Raw genomic sequence first — 17,745 nt, forward strand, 5'->3', positions numbered from 1 at the left:
TTGAAGTGGAACATCGACCATATGTCGAACGTACACACCTGCCCAAAGCGGCATGCCGTTCCATATCATGCTGAAAATGGCAATCTTCTCGAACGGTTTGGGTCGCTTTGGATTCTATTATAAATGGTATCAGGGGCCCAGTTCACGACGGTATGAGGACAGAAAACTCGAGACATAGGAAATTTCCAACCTTGCAGCTGTATTTTTTAACCATGAGGCAGCAGCGTATGATTTTAGTGTCCTTCCTTCAGCACAAGCACTGAACTTGTTTGATCACAGCCTGAGCAGCGATGCGGAGGAGCACGCATTGGCATTGCCAGAATACCTGTGGACGTTATTCTTTCCACCTCTCTGTCTTTGTGCTTACTGCGGTGACCATATGCGCGGTTAAATGGCCAAGTGTTTATGACTTGCATCCTACAATGGAGACGGATACCATCAAGCGAAATCTGCCATCTCACGTGGAAGTATGACTATGTCCATGGTGGAAGCTCACTCTTGCTGACCGCATAGTCTTACAAGAAATTGTGATGCTCATACAGTCGAAGCCGCAAAGCGATCAATGTGGACGATCATCTGCAAGACCGCTTCGATGCAACATGGTACTACGTGGAGAGCATCCCTATAGCCCACATGTCGACGACATCAATCTTATCCTCATGAAATGGTGCCACTCAGCATGCGGTCCCCTGCTCTCTAAATGGTATAAAAGCCAGATTGCTTTGTGGCCAATAACCTCATCAGATCCTCGAGCTCTGTCTCCAAACACCCCCACAGCCCTCTGCATGCTCTCAAGCTTCAGCTACTAATCATTATGTTCTGCAAGATCACCCTGTTCACCATAGCCCTTGCTGTCACTGCATCCGCAAGTCCGGTCGCCCTGGATTCCCAGCCTGGCATTCGCATTTCACTGCACAAGCGCGGTAGTTTGAAGAAGTCCGACGGTTCCTTTGACTATGCTAAGGCAGCTACCGAGCTTGTCAAAGTCCAGAAGTACATACCTCTCACTGATTATGTTGTATGAGCGCTCATGCACAAATGTCGTCTGCAGCAAGCATCACCAGAACTTGATCAACCTCCAATGCAACAAGGGTTATCTTCCTGACAGTCTCTATGTAAGCAACTGTGCCTCGGGCTACGAGTAGAAGAGGATAGAAATTAGTTAGCTACCTAGGAGCCTGTTCAGCTCCTTATATACTGTAAACTAAAAGACTAGAAACTACCAGACCATTCTTGAGACATTGTCCTTACTAATCCTAACCCTACGGACCTTTCCCGGACCTTTCCATAGATGCCGGATTGCTAATCCGCACACCTTCAACACTCTATATCCCCGAGCCCATCACCCTCTCCAAGTGCCAGGCCTTGCCTTTGACTGACCAAGAGAACAACCTTGAATGGACAGGTACCATCTCCATTAGCACTCCTGCATCCAACTTCATCATCGACTTCGACACTGGCTTCGCTGATCTCTGGGTTCCATCTTCGTCCTGCTTTAGATGCAGCTCGCACAATACGTATGATCCATCCTCCTCTTCGACCAGCCAGGACAAGACTGGCACGTTCTTGATCTGCTATGGAGATGGGTCGACCGCTTCTGGCCTCGAATACGCTGACACGGGTTAGTACTATTTTTCCCACTTAATGGTGGATTTGTTATGCGGCAGCAAAACACGAGTGTCAAGTCGAGTCGTCATGAGACAAGGTCTTTGTCTAAGACACAAGTCCATTCAAGAGACCTGTCGGGCAGTAATGTCAGTTATGAGGGATTATCTTTAGTGCTTATAAGTTACAAATAAGGATGAAATCCAGGTTTAATAAGCAGGTCATATACAAGGATAATCTACCAAGATTATCCCTAGCAGGCTAAGCCGAAGATAATCCAAACTACCGAGATTATCTTCAACAGGCTGAGCCGAAGATAATCCAAACCACCGAGATTATCTTCAACAGGCTGAGCTGAAGATAATTCAAACCACCGAGATTATCTTTAACAGGCTGAGTCGAAGATAATCCAAACCACCGAGATTATCTTTAGCAGGCTGAGCTGAAGATAATCCTGTCTATCAAGTGGGATCATCTCAGGTTGGATTATAGCAAACAGGATTATTCAGTACAAGATTATCTCAACTAAGATCATCTCCATTACAGATTATCTCAGAATAATCCATCACTTACCCGCTCACATTGACTCATCCCAAACTACCCGTGCTCCGATCAAGCTCATGCCGCTGCTTCATCCGTGCTTGCTCTTGCTACCCACGGCAGTAGTAACCCCCTTGAGCTTTGTCAGGCAGAGTAAGCACTCATTGCACGTCCTGACATCAGCCAACGATGCACCTGACTGTAGTCGAGCTTTTCCCCATCCACATCATTCCTCGCTTTGCTGAAAGTCACCTCGCACTCTGCAGCCTTCCTTCCATACATCCTTGCCTTTTTCATCGCATATGCCTGAGCCCCCCTCTCCATGCCTTCCTTCTCCCCTACATTCCACCATGCCTCATCCATGCGCCGCCAAGCACGTATCGTCCGTCGAAACTCTTCATGTAATTTGTTGACCTCTTCGTTGTGGCGGTGTTTGTCGGCACGTGCGCGGAACCACTCCACTCGTTCTGCTGCAGGTGAAGCAAATGATTAATATATTTATTTGCTTAACCACCTCAATAAAATTAACTTACCTTCACTGCTCCAAGCAGCGACATCCTGCGCCATCGTTCCCGGTGGAGCGACATTCCAAAACCATGCGCGCACCTCCTTGCTATCTCCGAGGGAGCGAGCTACCTGTAGATTTTTGATGGTCAAGTCTTTCTTGAGATCGATCGCACGGAGGGTGTTGTCGTCATTGTCGATCCCGAGCTCGATTAACTGTTGTCAGTTGTGGTTATATCATTGCGCGAGACTCCGGCTATGTTCAGCCGCATTCTGAATCATCTTCTGTGCTCGCGTGTTGTCCTTCTGCTCCCGCACACATCTTTGTCAGTTATGAAAGATAATCCTTTCTATCAATAAGTAGCAAATTTTCATGAGAATTGCTACTTTTAAGTAGACTTATCTGTAGGTGCATAGATTAATTTAGGATAATCTTAATATAATCTTCCAGATAATCTGAGGATAATCTTCTGCATAATCTGAGAATAATCTGAAGATTAGCAATAAAATACAATTTAAACTTTGACACTAGCCAGGATTGAACCCTGGACCTTAGGTTGATTTTATTGAATATAATTCCAAGTGACACTTTAGACCACTTGACCATTAGGCCGTACATCACAACTATCTTATATTAAATTAGACATCTTTTTCTTGAAAAAGACTTAGCCAAATTCTGTCTATTAGAAAAGAGTAAGTAAAAGACACTTGACTTTTATCATAGATAGACAAGACTTATAAACAAACATTACTCTGAGTCTTATAGTCTTTTCTAATGCTTGCAGCCTTCATATAATGTAGTACAATATGTAATTAATAGAATATATGTTTCTACAGTTACTTCAGCAAAACAGAACTTTGCTATACAATTAGAAGATAGCTATAAAGATCTTGTATATATAAGTGCTCAGTCTATAATATAATAGACTCTAGAGTATAAACCTAAAATGAACAAATAAAATACTGTCTCTCAATAACTTGTTATATATTATAGATGACTATATTAAGATACTCTATAGTACTGCATGATAGTTTACAAAAACTGTAAGCTGTAGAACAAGCACAGTGCAACGGTCGGCGACGGCGACAGGCAGTCCTGCTGCCAGAGCACCCGAATGTCGCACCTCTTCTTCAGAATATCTGTGGTCGAAGGGAGAGAACGACTGACAGCAAATCTAGTAGCCTGCCGTTTAGTGCCGAGGTGTTTTAGACCTCTCTGTTATGCGTTATAGTAGGTCTCTCATTATAAAACATTACAAGCAGTACTGCCTACTCACAGGACTCAGTGCATGCCGACGTAGGTATTTTGAAATCATTGTCTAATTTAATATAAGATAGTTGTGATGTATGGCCTAATGGTCAAGTGGTCTAAAGTGTCACTTGGAATTATATTTTATAAAATCAACCTAAGGTCCAGGGTTCAATCCTGGCTAGTGTCAAAGTTAAAATTGCATTTTATTGCTAATCTTCAGATTATTCTCAGATTATCCAGAAGATTATCCTCAGATTATCTGGAAGATTATATTAAGATTATCCAGAAGATTATCCTAAATTAATCTATACACCTACAGATAAGTCTACTTAAAAGTAGCAATTCTCATGAAAATTTGCTACTTATTGATAGAAAAGATTATCTTTCATAACTGACATCACTGCCGCACATGCTTAGTCTTGTCGCTGAGGAACGCACCTTGATGCCGTAGTGATTCCTTGATGGCGCTGAGGAGATCGTGCGCCAGCCCAATCTGAATGCGTTTCTCGAAACTCGTCAGAATCTCCAACGCGAACGTCTTGTGCTCGCCGCTGCTGAAGTCGGAAGGAAGGGCCAGGGCTTCCGATTCCGGCCGACCATGCGTTTCGTCGTCCTCATCATCCTCAACCTCCTCTGCATCCGGCAGTTCAACTTTCGGCATGAAGGTCACTTGCTGTCGATGCCACTTGTCCAAGTTGCGTCGCAAGCTGCGGCGTTCAGATTCCAGGCTCGCGGACTCGGTGGCAGATATATCGTCACCGTCATTGTGCCTTCCCAACTGTGCCTGCAACACCAACCTGTGCAGATGTAAGATCATTAGAATAGAGAGATGGAGAGACACGTACTACCTCTGTTCCAGCTGCAGAGCAGTTTTCAGGAACTGCGCAGCACCCGATGGGGCCTTGCTCACTGCGAGATCCATCTGGTGTTCCTCAGGCTGCACCTCAATCTTAGCTAACTCTTGATATGCGCGACCGGCACTCAGAACTGAAATGGTGAGAGTCTAGCACAAAATATGGACGTGCGCGCATACCTTTGGCATTGTTCAATGTGTAGACGCTCTTTACTTGTTTTCCTTTCTGCTTGAGGTTCACGTCCATGGCCTCCCACCTCGCAACTTTCTCCGAGCCAGCAACTTCGGTCAAAGCATCGTACAGCTGAGCCTTGCATTCCTGCCCCTTGAAACCCTTGCTGAGTTTGCGTGCAAGAAAAGTCCCTGTTACACAGCATCAGCGCGATTCCGTGAGCTGCAACTGGGAGAACACACCAACGTTCTCCACTTTCCGCCAGTTCCAATAGTTGTGAATGTTGTTCAGAGTGTCGTGACGATGGCCCGCTCCCATCTCACGCATACTGAGTCCGGCCTGGTTGTGCTCAGCCCACGGATGCTCGACGCTCTCTCCATGTGTGAGTCCAGTGCCCCACGTGTAACACAGTGCATACAAGACTTGGCAAGCTTCCTTGTGGGCGAGCATGTGCAATTTGGGTAATAGCATCTGGATACGATTGACCAGGGGTATGAGATGCGGGAACCGTGCCCCAAACTGCTTGAATATGTTGACCTTGTAGATGCAGGTGACGTCGTAAGTAAATATAATATGCAGCAGTTCGTCCAGGCCAGCCAGAGCGCCGGCAAGGGCAAAGTCCATGTGGCCAAACCTAAAGTTGTGGGTGAGTGCGATGACGTGCCGCGCGGTGTCGAAAGTACCTCTCTCCCTTCTGTAGGTCTACCATCGCCCTCGGGCGGAAGCAGCCATGCCGTATGCATATGACAGCGACTATGCCGCTGACTTCGAGGTTGCGAAATTTCCCCGGGCGCTGTGCCCGCGCCACTTTGAACCCACTACATGTTTCCGGCTGTCTTCCTAGTGAGAGATCGCACCATTGAACACACAGGCTGACGCATCGCAGGCTCTGCCTCGATAGACTCCATATATTGTGTCATTTTGTCTGGATGTACGAAGTACCCCTGTCCTAATCCCAGGCTGATGTCATTCGGGTCATCGTGCTTTCGCTTTTTTTGCAAGCCGTGATTCCCATCGCCGCCGAGCTCACACGCGTGTATATATCTAGAGACAGCTGAATGCTAGGAAAGAGAGTATAGAATGAGTAAACACTTACGCGAGCGAAGCGGGAGTGTCCTTCCAATCTCGGGGCATATTCATGCCAGGCCATGGGCAGGTAAAACAGGGTACCGTGAGGGATTGAGGATCGCGATTTGGAAGTACCAAACCGTGGAAGTTGCCCGCGCACTTCATCATCGTGAGATGATGCCAAATTCGACTGATAATATTAAACTCCCTGTATCGATTCTGATGAGTGTCAGTGATCCTCGTCGCAGCACCAGCGATGAAAATGCTTACCTTTACTGTCTGTGGCGCTGAATTGTTCGACAGTCTTCTAAGGGCGTAGATGTAATCGTACGCCCCCTTCTTCAACATCAATGCATGCATGTGCCACTCTTTCAGGAGTGGCACGGTGAATGCACTTTCCAGGTGATCCAACGTCACTGGGAACAACCCAGCATGCAACATTTGAAAAACGCGGCCTGGTGCACCGGGGCAATGGCACCAGTGCGTCCTGACTTCGTGGACCCCGTTCGTGTGAGTAACGACCAATTTGGACGGGGAGACATGGTCCACCACATAGGGGCAGCATGCTCCGTAATGCCCTAGGCACAGCCTGTATCCCAGTGTCAACAAATCAACTTTATCGAAGAACTCGCCGTTCCAAACATCGATCCAGTGGAAAGGATCGTGGTGATGACCGTTCATGATACACTCCGCACAGAGTGCAGCGGACTGGAAGCAGTCTCAGCATCATGCCGCTGAGGGTGCCCCACATACACAGAGGCTGGGGATGTTCACATGAGCTTCTGTGGCCAAAAGGACTGCGAGCAGATCACGAAAATGGGGCTTCCATCCCGCGAACACCCTGGAGACACCGTTCTGCAGTAGTACACATAAGAAATCAAAGGAGTAGCATGCACATATACGACTTACCTTGACACGATCCTCCATAGCTTCCGCCTCAGCAGAAGCAATGTCATTTATCGTGACATCGGGACCATCAGTCAGCGCCGATGAGGGCCCCACCTCGGGGAGCGACTCGTCATCGATCGACAAAAGCTTGCGCTTTTTGGGTGGAGTCCCAGAGTTGAATACAATGCCAGTGCCAGACAGGAAATGGCGGCCGTCACTGTCGAGTCCCATCTTCTTGGAGACAAGGGCTACCTTGCGCCGAGGTGATTGGAAAGTAATTCCTTTCGCTTTAGCCGTCGGTCGATGCATCATTGAATGACTATTAACCACGCAGGTTAGACGCGTTTCTTGAAAAGACACAACAACTTACCTGACAGTGCAAAGAGACTGAGGCTCGTTGTGTCCGGTCCAGTCGCGAGGCCCCGAAATATTCGACTTGGTTCGCAATGCCTCGCCCGGATCTCTCAGCTTGCGGATTGCCCGCCGCAGAAGTCCCAAGTTGGGGTGATCGAGTAGCTACGGAAAAGTACATACTACGGGCCTAAGATCTATCGGAACCAATCTAACAATTTGCCCTGCAGCCTGACACATCCCGGAGGGATATCTGGTACGTCCCAAGACAAGCCGCTGCAGGACAACTTGGGATGAGAAATGTAATCTGCAAAGGGAACAGCAAACCACTCACCAAAGTGAATTTGGGCACAACAATGGCCTCACAAACTTTTGAATGCATAGTGTAAGTGAACGGGATGATATTGAAGGTTGAGACAACGAGCAAGAAGAAAAAAACTCACCTGCCAGAGTTGGTGATACCCTACGTTGTCGATATCCCTACGTCCACTCAACTGCTGGTAATACCAGCGGGAGCGGATGCATACCGAGGTCTCACGATGGCCGTATGGCCATCGGAGCACCACGGTGCTTGAGGAGGGAGGGCGGAAAGTCGGGGAGATGAGGCTTGATGCTTGAGGCGCGAGCTTGGGGAGCAAAGGGCTTGAGGCTGGAGGAGACTTGAGATTTGGCTAAGTCTCGCGCTGATAATTGTATTCGTGTGGAGCTCAAACCCATCAACCAAAATGGTAGGCCGTATACAGTGCTCGACAAACTCCGATAAGCGGAGTGTAAACTACAAGGGATCAGCCGCGGATAATCCCTTGTCTTATCCATCGTCCATCGTCATCCTCGTAGCCCACCACTTCCTCTCTGTGAGTTCAGTCTCACAAGTTCTTGTTCTCTTCATTTCTCCTCAAGTCCAGGGCATGAACGGGAGGCATATGCCTTTCGAACACCTCTGAGAATGACAGCTGCGCGCGAAGAGATGTTGTTCTCTTCGCCTGGCTGGTGGTCAGCAAGATCTCAAGACCTCAAGACCTCAGGCAGGCGACCGACTGAACGCTGTGTTTGCGACGCAGCTATCCCATTTTCCCGTAAGTTCCTGAACTATTGGTGTGCTCGATTGCAGCTGCATCCCCGCAGCGGTAAGTGTCTCAGACTTTGAGCTACATCTTGTAGTTCAAAGTACTCGAGTGATTCTCTCGCTAATTCTTTCACGCATTCGTATGTAGGCTATTACTTGTATACCGGTCTTGCTGTGTTGGTGTGTGAGCAACCTCGGGTCTCGCTTTTTTTTCGCTGAGGTTTCCTGAGGTATGCCGACCAGAGCTCAGAGTTTGTTCTACTCTGACTATGTGTTCTCACTGAAACAGAGGATGTCTACGAGACGTGGATGCAGATGTGGGCATGAGGCGAATGCAGGACCAGGACAACGGGCAAGGGGTCGATCAGGTGAAACTTTTCCTCAACCTTCTGCCTGTCGTGGGCGCTGAGCGATCTCATACCTCACACCAGCACGTGGTGGAAATCGTTCCAGGCCATCGGCCTCCCAAACCAGCAATGACCCAACATCGCGAGCGTTGGCGCTGCCGACTGCGTCGTCATCTCAGCAGGCGATCATTGACGGGGAGGGCGAGCTAGCTGGTAGGCAGAACTTACAATGCGCTAGCAGCTGTTTCTGATCATCCGAAACAGTAACCGATGAATTGAAGGCGTTTGATGGCATTTTGGCCACGGACTTTCCACTGCGTGAGGAGGGTGTGATTACCACTCCAAACGCGACTTACATACCCGAGTTCCCAGTCATACATGATGGGCAAATTGTCACAAGGCAGGATGGCCGATGGGGGCCTCAAGAATACTCGAGGTGGCTGCAGATGTATGACCGCAAGGTTATCCACCACATGTGCATCCCGACTTTGCAGAGCGTGGTGGAGGCAGATGCAATGGTGCTGTGGGATAAGATACGGGTATGGAAATGGGAGGTAGACACCACATGCAGCATGCCCGAGCTGGGCTTCCTGGTGGAGGACAAGCTCAAAGCACTCACCGAGACGGCCCTGCGTGTGACACACAGATTCAAACACAAGCTTGGCGATATGGTCTCAGAGAAGAACAAAGTCGGCATGCAGCTCCTGCTGATGCTCGCGCAATGCCTTGACCGTCTCCACCTCTTACTGACCTCTTGCAATCACGTGATTGCGCTGAGCGCACATGTGCAACACCTCACCCTCGAGTTGTGGAGGTACGTGAACTACTACTCAGTTGTCGTCGGTCACCTCGAGACCCTGACTCTGCACGGGAGTGTGAATTGGGATGTATTACCGGTCCGTGGTGCATTCACGAATGATGCGAGTGTCGCGCAATCAATGTTTCGCGTCGGCGTGCCATTTTGGTTCATCCAGATGAAGACCGACAAGACGAGGATCAAGAAGTGGGCATTCCCTGTGCCTATCAGCAACAAGCTAAGCCTCGAAATGTCATGGCCACACCTTCTCAGGAATGAGACCGATCTCACAGGGATCTTGAACTGCCCGGGAGATTGGCCCTTGAGGATGCTGCACGAGGCTACCAATGCCATCTGTGATGCGTGCCTGCCACCTTTGGAAGGCACATCTGAAAGCTCAAGTGCTGAGCAGCCCTCACAGAAGAAGCAAAAGGACGACAAGCAGCTGTCCGTTTAGCAAGGTGATGGCAACGTCGAGTCGCAGGCCTCGCACTCTGTGGCGGAGTCCTCCAAGAAGTCCAAGCGGTCGCATCGTGGCACGCGAGGAAAAAAGAATCACCACATCGAAGGTTCTAGCATGGAGACGTCACAGCCCGCCCATCCATCTTTGGCGCATGAGCGCAGCACATTAATCGGTGCTGCGTGAAACACCACACTCTCAGCTGTGCCGCCTTTGGCAGCTCCCACGCGGGCGGCAACGTACTTCTTCCCTCCGCCTTTCGTGCTTAGGTGCTCCGGCGACAAGCTTAGGTGGTATCTGCACAATTTCGTGCGGATCCGCGGATTTTGTCATTAACGTATTCTAGATCTGACAATTGGTGGCCTCCCGCTGAAGATAGCAGAATGGCGTGATGCGTTATGGGGGGATTACAGCCTGGACGAGGCGGTGGATGGCGGCAGTGCAATCACCACACCTATCAGCCAATATATACCCAAATGTCCATATAACCGAGGTGGAATATTTTGTGTAAATTTCCATAAAACCGAGTGTTGGCCAAGAATATAATATAGGATGGAGATATAGGGTTGGCCAAGATGAATAGGCTATATAGGCTGAGTCGCATATTTGGGAGTTAGCCAAGGGAGGCGCAGTTTGAAGTCTATATAGGTTGTCGGGCATTTTGGGGTCGGCCGCCATGTCTCTATATAGATTGTAGCTGAAATTGTGCCATTGGCCAAGAGTCATAAAATTCCAATCCTATATAGAGTTTGCAGACAGTTGGGCTTGGCCAAGTGGACCTATATAGAATCTTTGTGTAAATGGTCCACTTGGCCAAGGCACATGAAATTTCGATCCTATATAGCATCTCCTGAAATTTGGCCATGGCCAAGAGTACCCTATATAGATTTTTTGTGGAAATAGTGCCTGCGGCCAGGGGTCGAGAAATTTGCATTCTATATAGGATTGTCTGAAATTTGGCCTCGGCTGAAGATATCCTATATAGTTCTTGTGGAAATGGTGGCCTCGGCCGAGAGTCATCAAATTTCAACCTATATAGAGATATCTGAATTTTGGCCTTGGCTGAATATACACTATATAGTTCTTGCACAGATGTTGGCCTTGGCCGAAGGTAGTCGAATTTCTATTCTATATAGGGTCTTCTGAACTATGACATTGGCTGAGGATGCCCTATATAGGGTGATTGAAAATAATGGTCTCGGCTGAGACTCTTGAAATTTGTATCCTATATAGGATTCTCCACACTTTTGCTTCAGCGGAGTAGCATCCTCTATTTGTTTTAATCAGAAAGGGCAAAATTTCCTTCACACATAGGAGTTTTAAAGCTGAGGCCTTCACCCAGTGTATATATACAGGTTTCATCACATGTGATGCCATCAGCTGTAATGAGCCAGGTCAGACCACCTTCAGGGTTTGTGTAGGAGTTGGGCAGTCCTTTGCTGTCACATTCTGAGACCAATATCCTTCATATCAAATGATTCAGTGTCACTGAATTCAATTTAAGAGTAAACTAATTGTGAAGTATCTGCTAGAACCCCTGACGCACTACATACTGGGGAGTCATCAGTGCGAGATATGTCCCATATTCTACCCATGAGGTTTTGTTGATCTTTAACACCTCAAATACTGCCGAGCGCATATAGTGTGCTATGCATATCCTCTCACCTCCCTCCCATGCATCACAGCTATGTTCTAAAACTCTTCCCCAGATTCCTACCAATGTTCCAGGGCAGTAACCCAGCTCCATTTGCAGATCATCTAATCGAAGCACTGCCCATTTATGAGTACCCACACTGGCCAATAAATCAAGGCATGCATGCCAGGCTTTGCCATCCTGATGAGGAATTGTCCGTCGATTCGCAATAATCCCCATTGCTGTGAAATTTGAGGGCCACCGTTGAACATTCTCATGCGTCCGCTGTAGAAAATTCTCATGCTGAATCTTCAACTTGCTAGAGATGCCTGCAAAATAGAGTGGCCGGTTTATCAGGCATAAAGTTGTGTTCAGCAACTGCTCAACAAATGAGGTCCTCTCCAGCCAATTACCGACCGGTTCGTTTCGTAATGAGACAGATGGAACGAGATTTGTCTGAAGCATGCATGCTCTTCTCAGATCATATAAATGTGGCATTGATGTCCAAACTCACATTATGTCCTTGTGCAAACCATCCAGCAGAGATGTCCAGAGAGTCTGGGTTGAACCGTCCACCGGGGGCTGCAATGAACAGATCTGCATCTGTCTGAAAGTTTCCACCTTGTGAAACTGTTCTCTGAAGTAACTGGTTTATTTCACAAGTCGCATCATTGTAGTCGTTCTAGGGCTTATATTAGCAAGTGACAGCAGTTAGAGAGAAGACTTACTATACGTGCTTGTCCCAAGATACCTGGCAGATACCATGTAAGAACCTTATTGTTCGTGTCCAGAATAACTGCAGGCTCTAAGATGACTAGCATTGGTCCTTGGCAGTCCTGCTTGCCATTCTTCTTCAGCACTCCCTTGTCCATCACATAACAATTGACATGAACTTAGTAACACGGCAAATCAATATGCATCCGATTGAAACAAGCAAAAATGACAAACTGGGATTCAGAAGCGCACAGGCAACAACAGTGACAATATAGTCCAGCTCCACGGCATGGGGTGCCGATGTGAAATTCACATGTTGAGCCATAAGGGATTTTTCCTTCAATGCCTGCTGCTGGAGGCGTGTTCTGCATGATCATAAGCAACACAAATGTAGATCATGGAATCAAACAGACCTTATTCTCTCGCGTTCAATGTCAGCGACTGGAGCAGTGTGCCTATGAGTATTATAAAAACCAGTAGCCTCCTTCAGCAACTCCGATAACCTCTTCCACAGAAATTCATCAAGTGTCAGTGCACTGTATGCAGAATTCACGTCAGTAAAGAAAAGGAGGTAAGCCTGTCAGACTAAAATACCCCTTCGTCATCTCAGCTGTTTTATGACCTTTTTCATCCGACAATCTATGCTCCTGTGCATGCCAACGACATTTATGTGATTGAGGAAGACTATGTCGAAATCTTCCGCCTTGAAAAGTCATCAGACAATGAAAATAGGATTATAAAAAATTGCACAGTGCCAGCACATCATGCAAAGTTGTCACATGATCACGAGTTTCCCACAGTCATGTGACCTCATGACTGCAGCGCATTCTCCAAGGTTCCTTTATGTCAGAGTCTCTCCACCGAAATGAGAGAAAACATTGACCAACTCATTTGTGTAGTTTTCATATAGTATCACTACAGACATATCGAACGCAGACCACAAAATTCATATCAAAAGCAAATCACAAAAATTGATACTGTACAAAGACAACACATTTAGGGAGAAAAAGAAAGCATACAATGACCACACATATTGTACAAAGGGTAAGCGATGGGCAAGAAACAGAAAGCATATGACAATAACTGATATCGTACAAAGGGCAAGTGGTGGGCAAGAAATCGAAAGCATATGACAACAACTGATATCGTACAAAGGGAAAGGAGTGGGTAACAAAGACACGGTATGATATGTCCTAAACTACTGCTGAATAACCTTCACCCAGGCGCCTTGGTTGAACTCCTTCAGAAGCCTGCCATCCTGCGGAGGCTCAAAGCTCCACTCAGCATGACAATGCTTGCAGCGATAGCAATGAGTCTGGGGAGAAGTGCCCTTACGATCGAAAAAGACGAAAGTGCCTAAGTGAAGACAAGTGTCGCATTGCATTGGAACCCGATTGCCATAGGGGCTGATCCTGGGATGATCCCAGATGTACTCTGAGATGGTCAGCTTGTAGGACTCTGCCCATGCTCGCTTACGCCTGGCCTTATCCAAATCACCAGTCATCGCATCACCACGGCTGATGACATGATCCTGAGTGGTTTCTTCCAAGAGAATGACCCTGGAGTGCCTGCCCAATGGGCCTGAACTGGCGAGAAGTTCGCTCATCAGCAGGTCACCGACAGTGGCTCCTTCAATAAACACACGGCGCACGAATCCAAAAAAGAAGGGGGCCGCACTGATAGAAGACAGTGCCGGTGCTGTGAATGCCAAAACCCGGGGGAGCTTGTAGCTAAATCGTGCATGTGTAAAAATGCTAATATCGAGTGGAGGGTAATGGGAAGACCATACCGTGTACAAACTGTGACCAAGTCTTCCCCAGGAGCTGCCTTTGACACCACGGAACCACAAGCCAGCAGCGCAAATGTTGTCGGCACCTCTCGGGAGAGTGCCATCAGGTCTTCACAGACAACAAATTTGAAGAACTGTGACGAATCAGTGAATGCAAGGTCCCATCGGTCATGAGAGACTTACAGTATCAATTGTGCCTACCCAGTGGCTGCTGTAAAACAAGTCATCGGTGTCGTCGTGCGAGTGTGTATAAATAAGAATTAGCATGCAGGTAGGCTTGTAGCTAGTGACACAGGAGAAGATCAGGATCAGCTCTGAGTCAATGTGAAAGGCAGATGACATACGATCGAATTTTCGACACTATGTTGAGCATATGAAGATGATGACCTTCTGTGGCCTCTGAGCCTTCCAAGTCAAAGACGACATCCAGCCGGTTTAGGAACTCTCTGCAGTCAACGTAATAGGCTCGAAGATACTCCTCCACAAGATTGGCGATGGTACCATACTCAGACAGCGAGCGCAGGCGCAGATGAACCAAAACCAAAGATGAGGTATCCAACCTTGCGGTCTGTGATATCTCAGGCTTGCCGAGAATCCGAAGACCTTTCGTCAATGGTACCCAAGGTTTTTCCGCAGATTGGACACTATACAGGCCCTGATAACCCTCAGACATCAGCTTCTGTGGGAGTAAAGAATGCATATAACCTACATGGTATACCTGCATCGCACCACCGCCACGCTTTGTAGCGCAGGCCAGACATTCAAACCGCATCTGCTCAGTCATATTCCACTGCTGGAGATCTGGAATGCAATGCAAGCAAACAGCTCTGCCGCAGTTAGGACGGTCACAGTCGACCAAGTCTCCACCTTGTTGGCAGAGAAAGCAATACTAGGTGCATTGAGTCAGCAAGACTCATATGTTGAAGAGAGAAAACACACCACATCAGAATTGGAGATGACATTGGAAACAACTGACACCGGGCTTGGCAGCTGAGAGACCACATGCAGGTCATCGGAGGCTTGTAACATTCCAGAGGCTAATATCATAAGAATAAAGATGCACTGCCGAAAATTGAACAACGCACCATTGTCGAGTGGGCCACGTTCACCTGTCCGCAACCCCACAGACATCTGTGCCATCTGAAAGACCTTGTGATGTTGACGCTTCGGTGGGTGAGTAGGAGGAGGTGTAGTTAGATCGGGGGTGAGTGCGCTGCGCTCATGTTCACTAACAGTGGCGGCGGTAGACACTACAGGACAAGCCAAGAGTCGACTGCTTCGGCGTCAAGGGGCATCCACTTTAGCAGCAGATGCACGTCCTTTCGGCCTGTGTATGACTCCGTGAGATGGGCGGCTCTGAAAGACAGGTGAGGGCTGGACAGGAACACTTTGTTCATCCTCGTCCTCGTCATCATCCTCGTCCTCGTCCTCATCATTGTCCTCATCCTCGTTCTTGTCCTCCTCCTTGCCCTCCTCCTCGATGACCTCCTTGATGCCCTCCTCGACATCTGACACAGGTGTATAGCTCTGCGGCTGGTGGATTGTCTCCTCCGATTCCTCGTCGGTATTATCCAATTCATCCGTCTCCTCTGACTCGTCATTGGACAGAGGTGGGCTTCCTGTGCGATCGCGATTTACTACGAACATGTCACCTCAGTCCGAGTCGTCATCCAGAATCTCCCCCTTCAACTGACCAGCTTCATCGGCATCTTCATACGAACCTCTATGCGAAAGGCTCCCCCTGTCCTCTCCGCTTCCCCTCGACTAGAACTGCTTCTAATCATCCACATCCATCATCTCGTCCACACTCGGAGTCGATTGCGACATAGCATCTTCTTGAGGGGTCATGTGAGGCATCGGCGAATGCACGGTAGAGTCTGTCATCAACATATCAAATGAAATGTTGCTTACTTGACAAACATTTTCACTATTAGAAACATAGAAACATACCAGGTCTGTCCTTTTGCGAAGTTCGGCCAGAGGAGTAAGCCGGTGGCGCAGATCTACGGTATGAGATGCCTCCCCCAATCAGTTGATCGGCCGGATCGAGATTGAAAGCTTGATGCCGGTCCTGGCTTGTACCCACAGTCGCAAGATCCTCCGGGATTGAGTGCAGATTGGAGGTAGAGTGCCTGACACCAGACTGTGGGGTAGAGGTCTGATGGGCAGGCTGAGCAGACTGTGCGCGCTTCCCGGACTGGCTGTGCATGGTAGAATATACAAAAGCAGTGAAATAGATGTCTGAGAATAAGCAGGAGAGGCACAGCAACTGAAATATAGCAGAGATCAGACAGCAAGGATAGAGCAAGAGAGAGAGAGAGAGATAGATCAGATTACAGTGATTGCAATCAAAAGGACTTGTGCGCGCGAGCCCATGGAGATCACGTGATATGCTTGGAGGGCCGGACTTCCCGAAATCTAGTGGACAGTGGCTGAAATTTGATCGGAGTCCGAAAATCATCCAAATATAGCAATATTTCAGCCACCAGTGTACACCTTCTGCATATGGAAGGTGCTTGACGCGTCTGGTGTCTGGGGCACATGACCAAACAAACATGGCCAAATAGTTGGTTTTATGAGCTGGCGCAACTTCCTCTCTCTCTTTCTTCTCTACCACCACCATCCCCTTCCCAGCAAGCCGGCCACAAGTGGCTGAGCTTTGTTGCTGCATGTTGCCATGGGCATGCAGTGTCAAAGCTCAGTTATTTGTGCATGCCTTTGTAAGGTGACTGTTTCTTTTCCTGTAAATAGTATTATGTAATATGCACTTTACTGACATCATCCCATGGCTGGTCTTTGGCCAGTCATGGGGTACATGTGGGTTTTGGGGGATCACTGGGCATGCGGCGGTGAGCTGCAGAGGGCTCCGCATTGTGGGGGCGACCCACTCGCGTCCCTCACCTGGTACTTGAGATTTGGGGGATCACTGGGCATGCGGCGACGAGCTGCAGAGGGCTCCGCGTTGTGGGGGCGACCCACTCGCGCCTCTCACCCAGTATATATGGGAATTGGGGGATCACTGGGCATGCGGCGGTGAGCTGCAGAGGGCTCCGCATTGTGGGGGAGACCCACTCGCGTCCCTCACCTGGTACTTGAGATTTGGGGGATCACTGGGCATGCGGCGGCGAGCTGCAGAGGGCTCCGCGTTGTGGGGGCAACCCATTCGCGTCCCTCACCTGGTACTTGAGATTTGGGGGATCACTGGGCGTGCGGCGGCGAGCTGCAGAGGGCTCCGTGTTGTGGGGGCGACCCACTCGCGCCTCTCACCCAGTATATACGGGAATTGGGGGATTTTGCACTTCGGTGCCAATGCGCTTCGGCGTACTTGCGTCTAGGCGCATATGTGCTCTGCACATTACATTGTCGCTGGCCATCAGCCTTGTGCTGTGCGAGTCATGCGTGGAGCCGCCATTGGCCTGCTCCACAAGGTCAGTCTTTTTTACTTGTTTGTTTCTTTTTGCATGGTATGGTGCGAGTACAGGAAGTGTAAGGAAGATGTGGTAAGTACTCCACAGCACATCATACAGATACTGACAAGGGTTCTTCAGCATATGGTGGGTTTTATGGCAGTGGTGAAGACCAGGCCAAATCCTATAGTGGATTGAAAGAACCGGTGAGTTTTTTTCCTTGCATTTTGAAGAATACTGACCTCTTGATGTTTCCACAGCCTCTTACACATGTACTGAAAATTGACGACGGTCACTGCA

At 48.5% G+C, this 17,745-nt stretch overlaps 6 protein-coding genes across 6 annotated transcripts; 1 reads left to right on the forward strand and 5 right to left on the reverse strand.

Moving 5' to 3' along the window:
• Positions 1–2,236: 2,236 nt before the first annotated feature.
• Positions 2,237–2,712, reverse strand: SCP_1700650 (hypothetical protein; the record flags this gene model as incomplete). Its single annotated transcript, XM_027764852.1, has 3 exons — positions 2,237–2,284; positions 2,341–2,615; positions 2,679–2,712. 3 exons carry the CDS (start codon positions 2,710–2,712, stop codon positions 2,237–2,239), a joined length of 357 nt encoding a protein of 118 aa, XP_027620653.1.
• Positions 2,713–5,744: 3,032 nt separating this feature from the next.
• On the reverse strand, positions 5,745–7,194 carry SCP_1700660 (hypothetical protein; the record flags this gene model as incomplete). The annotated part of the gene is made up of 5 exons (XM_027764853.1): positions 5,745–5,970; positions 6,023–6,213; positions 6,265–6,702; positions 6,748–6,849; positions 6,904–7,194. The coding sequence occupies 5 exons, from the start codon at positions 7,192–7,194 to the stop codon at positions 5,745–5,747; spliced, it is 1,248 nt and encodes a 415-aa protein (XP_027620654.1).
• A 985-nt stretch (positions 7,195–8,179) lies between these two features.
• Positions 8,180–9,899, forward strand: SCP_1700670 (hypothetical protein; the record flags this gene model as incomplete). The annotated part of the gene is made up of 3 exons (XM_027764854.1): positions 8,180–8,360; positions 8,731–8,859; positions 8,911–9,899. 3 exons carry the CDS (start codon positions 8,180–8,182, stop codon positions 9,897–9,899), a joined length of 1,299 nt encoding a protein of 432 aa, XP_027620655.1.
• Positions 9,900–12,016: 2,117 nt separating this feature from the next.
• On the reverse strand, positions 12,017–12,854 carry SCP_1700680 (hypothetical protein; the record flags this gene model as incomplete). Its single annotated transcript, XM_027764855.1, has 5 exons — positions 12,017–12,217; positions 12,264–12,427; positions 12,484–12,614; positions 12,663–12,785; positions 12,844–12,854. The coding sequence occupies 5 exons, from the start codon at positions 12,852–12,854 to the stop codon at positions 12,017–12,019; spliced, it is 630 nt and encodes a 209-aa protein (XP_027620656.1).
• A 593-nt stretch (positions 12,855–13,447) lies between these two features.
• On the reverse strand, positions 13,448–15,685 carry SCP_1700690 (hypothetical protein; the record flags this gene model as incomplete). Its single annotated transcript, XM_027764856.1, has 8 exons — positions 13,448–13,979; positions 14,039–14,172; positions 14,222–14,321; positions 14,383–14,693; positions 14,748–14,927; positions 14,978–15,075; positions 15,124–15,288; positions 15,355–15,685. 8 exons carry the CDS (start codon positions 15,683–15,685, stop codon positions 13,448–13,450), a joined length of 1,851 nt encoding a protein of 616 aa, XP_027620657.1.
• A 129-nt stretch (positions 15,686–15,814) lies between these two features.
• Positions 15,815–16,247, reverse strand: SCP_1700700 (hypothetical protein; the record flags this gene model as incomplete). The annotated part of the gene is made up of 2 exons (XM_027764857.1): positions 15,815–15,915; positions 15,989–16,247. 2 exons carry the CDS (start codon positions 16,245–16,247, stop codon positions 15,815–15,817), a joined length of 360 nt encoding a protein of 119 aa, XP_027620658.1.
• Positions 16,248–17,745: the final 1,498 nt, after the last annotated feature.

The sequence above is a fragment of the Sparassis crispa genome, assembly GCF_003851025.1.
Source record: "Sparassis crispa DNA, contig_000016F, whole genome shotgun sequence".
NCBI classification, from domain to species: Eukaryota; Fungi; Basidiomycota; class Agaricomycetes; order Polyporales; family Sparassidaceae; genus Sparassis; species Sparassis crispa.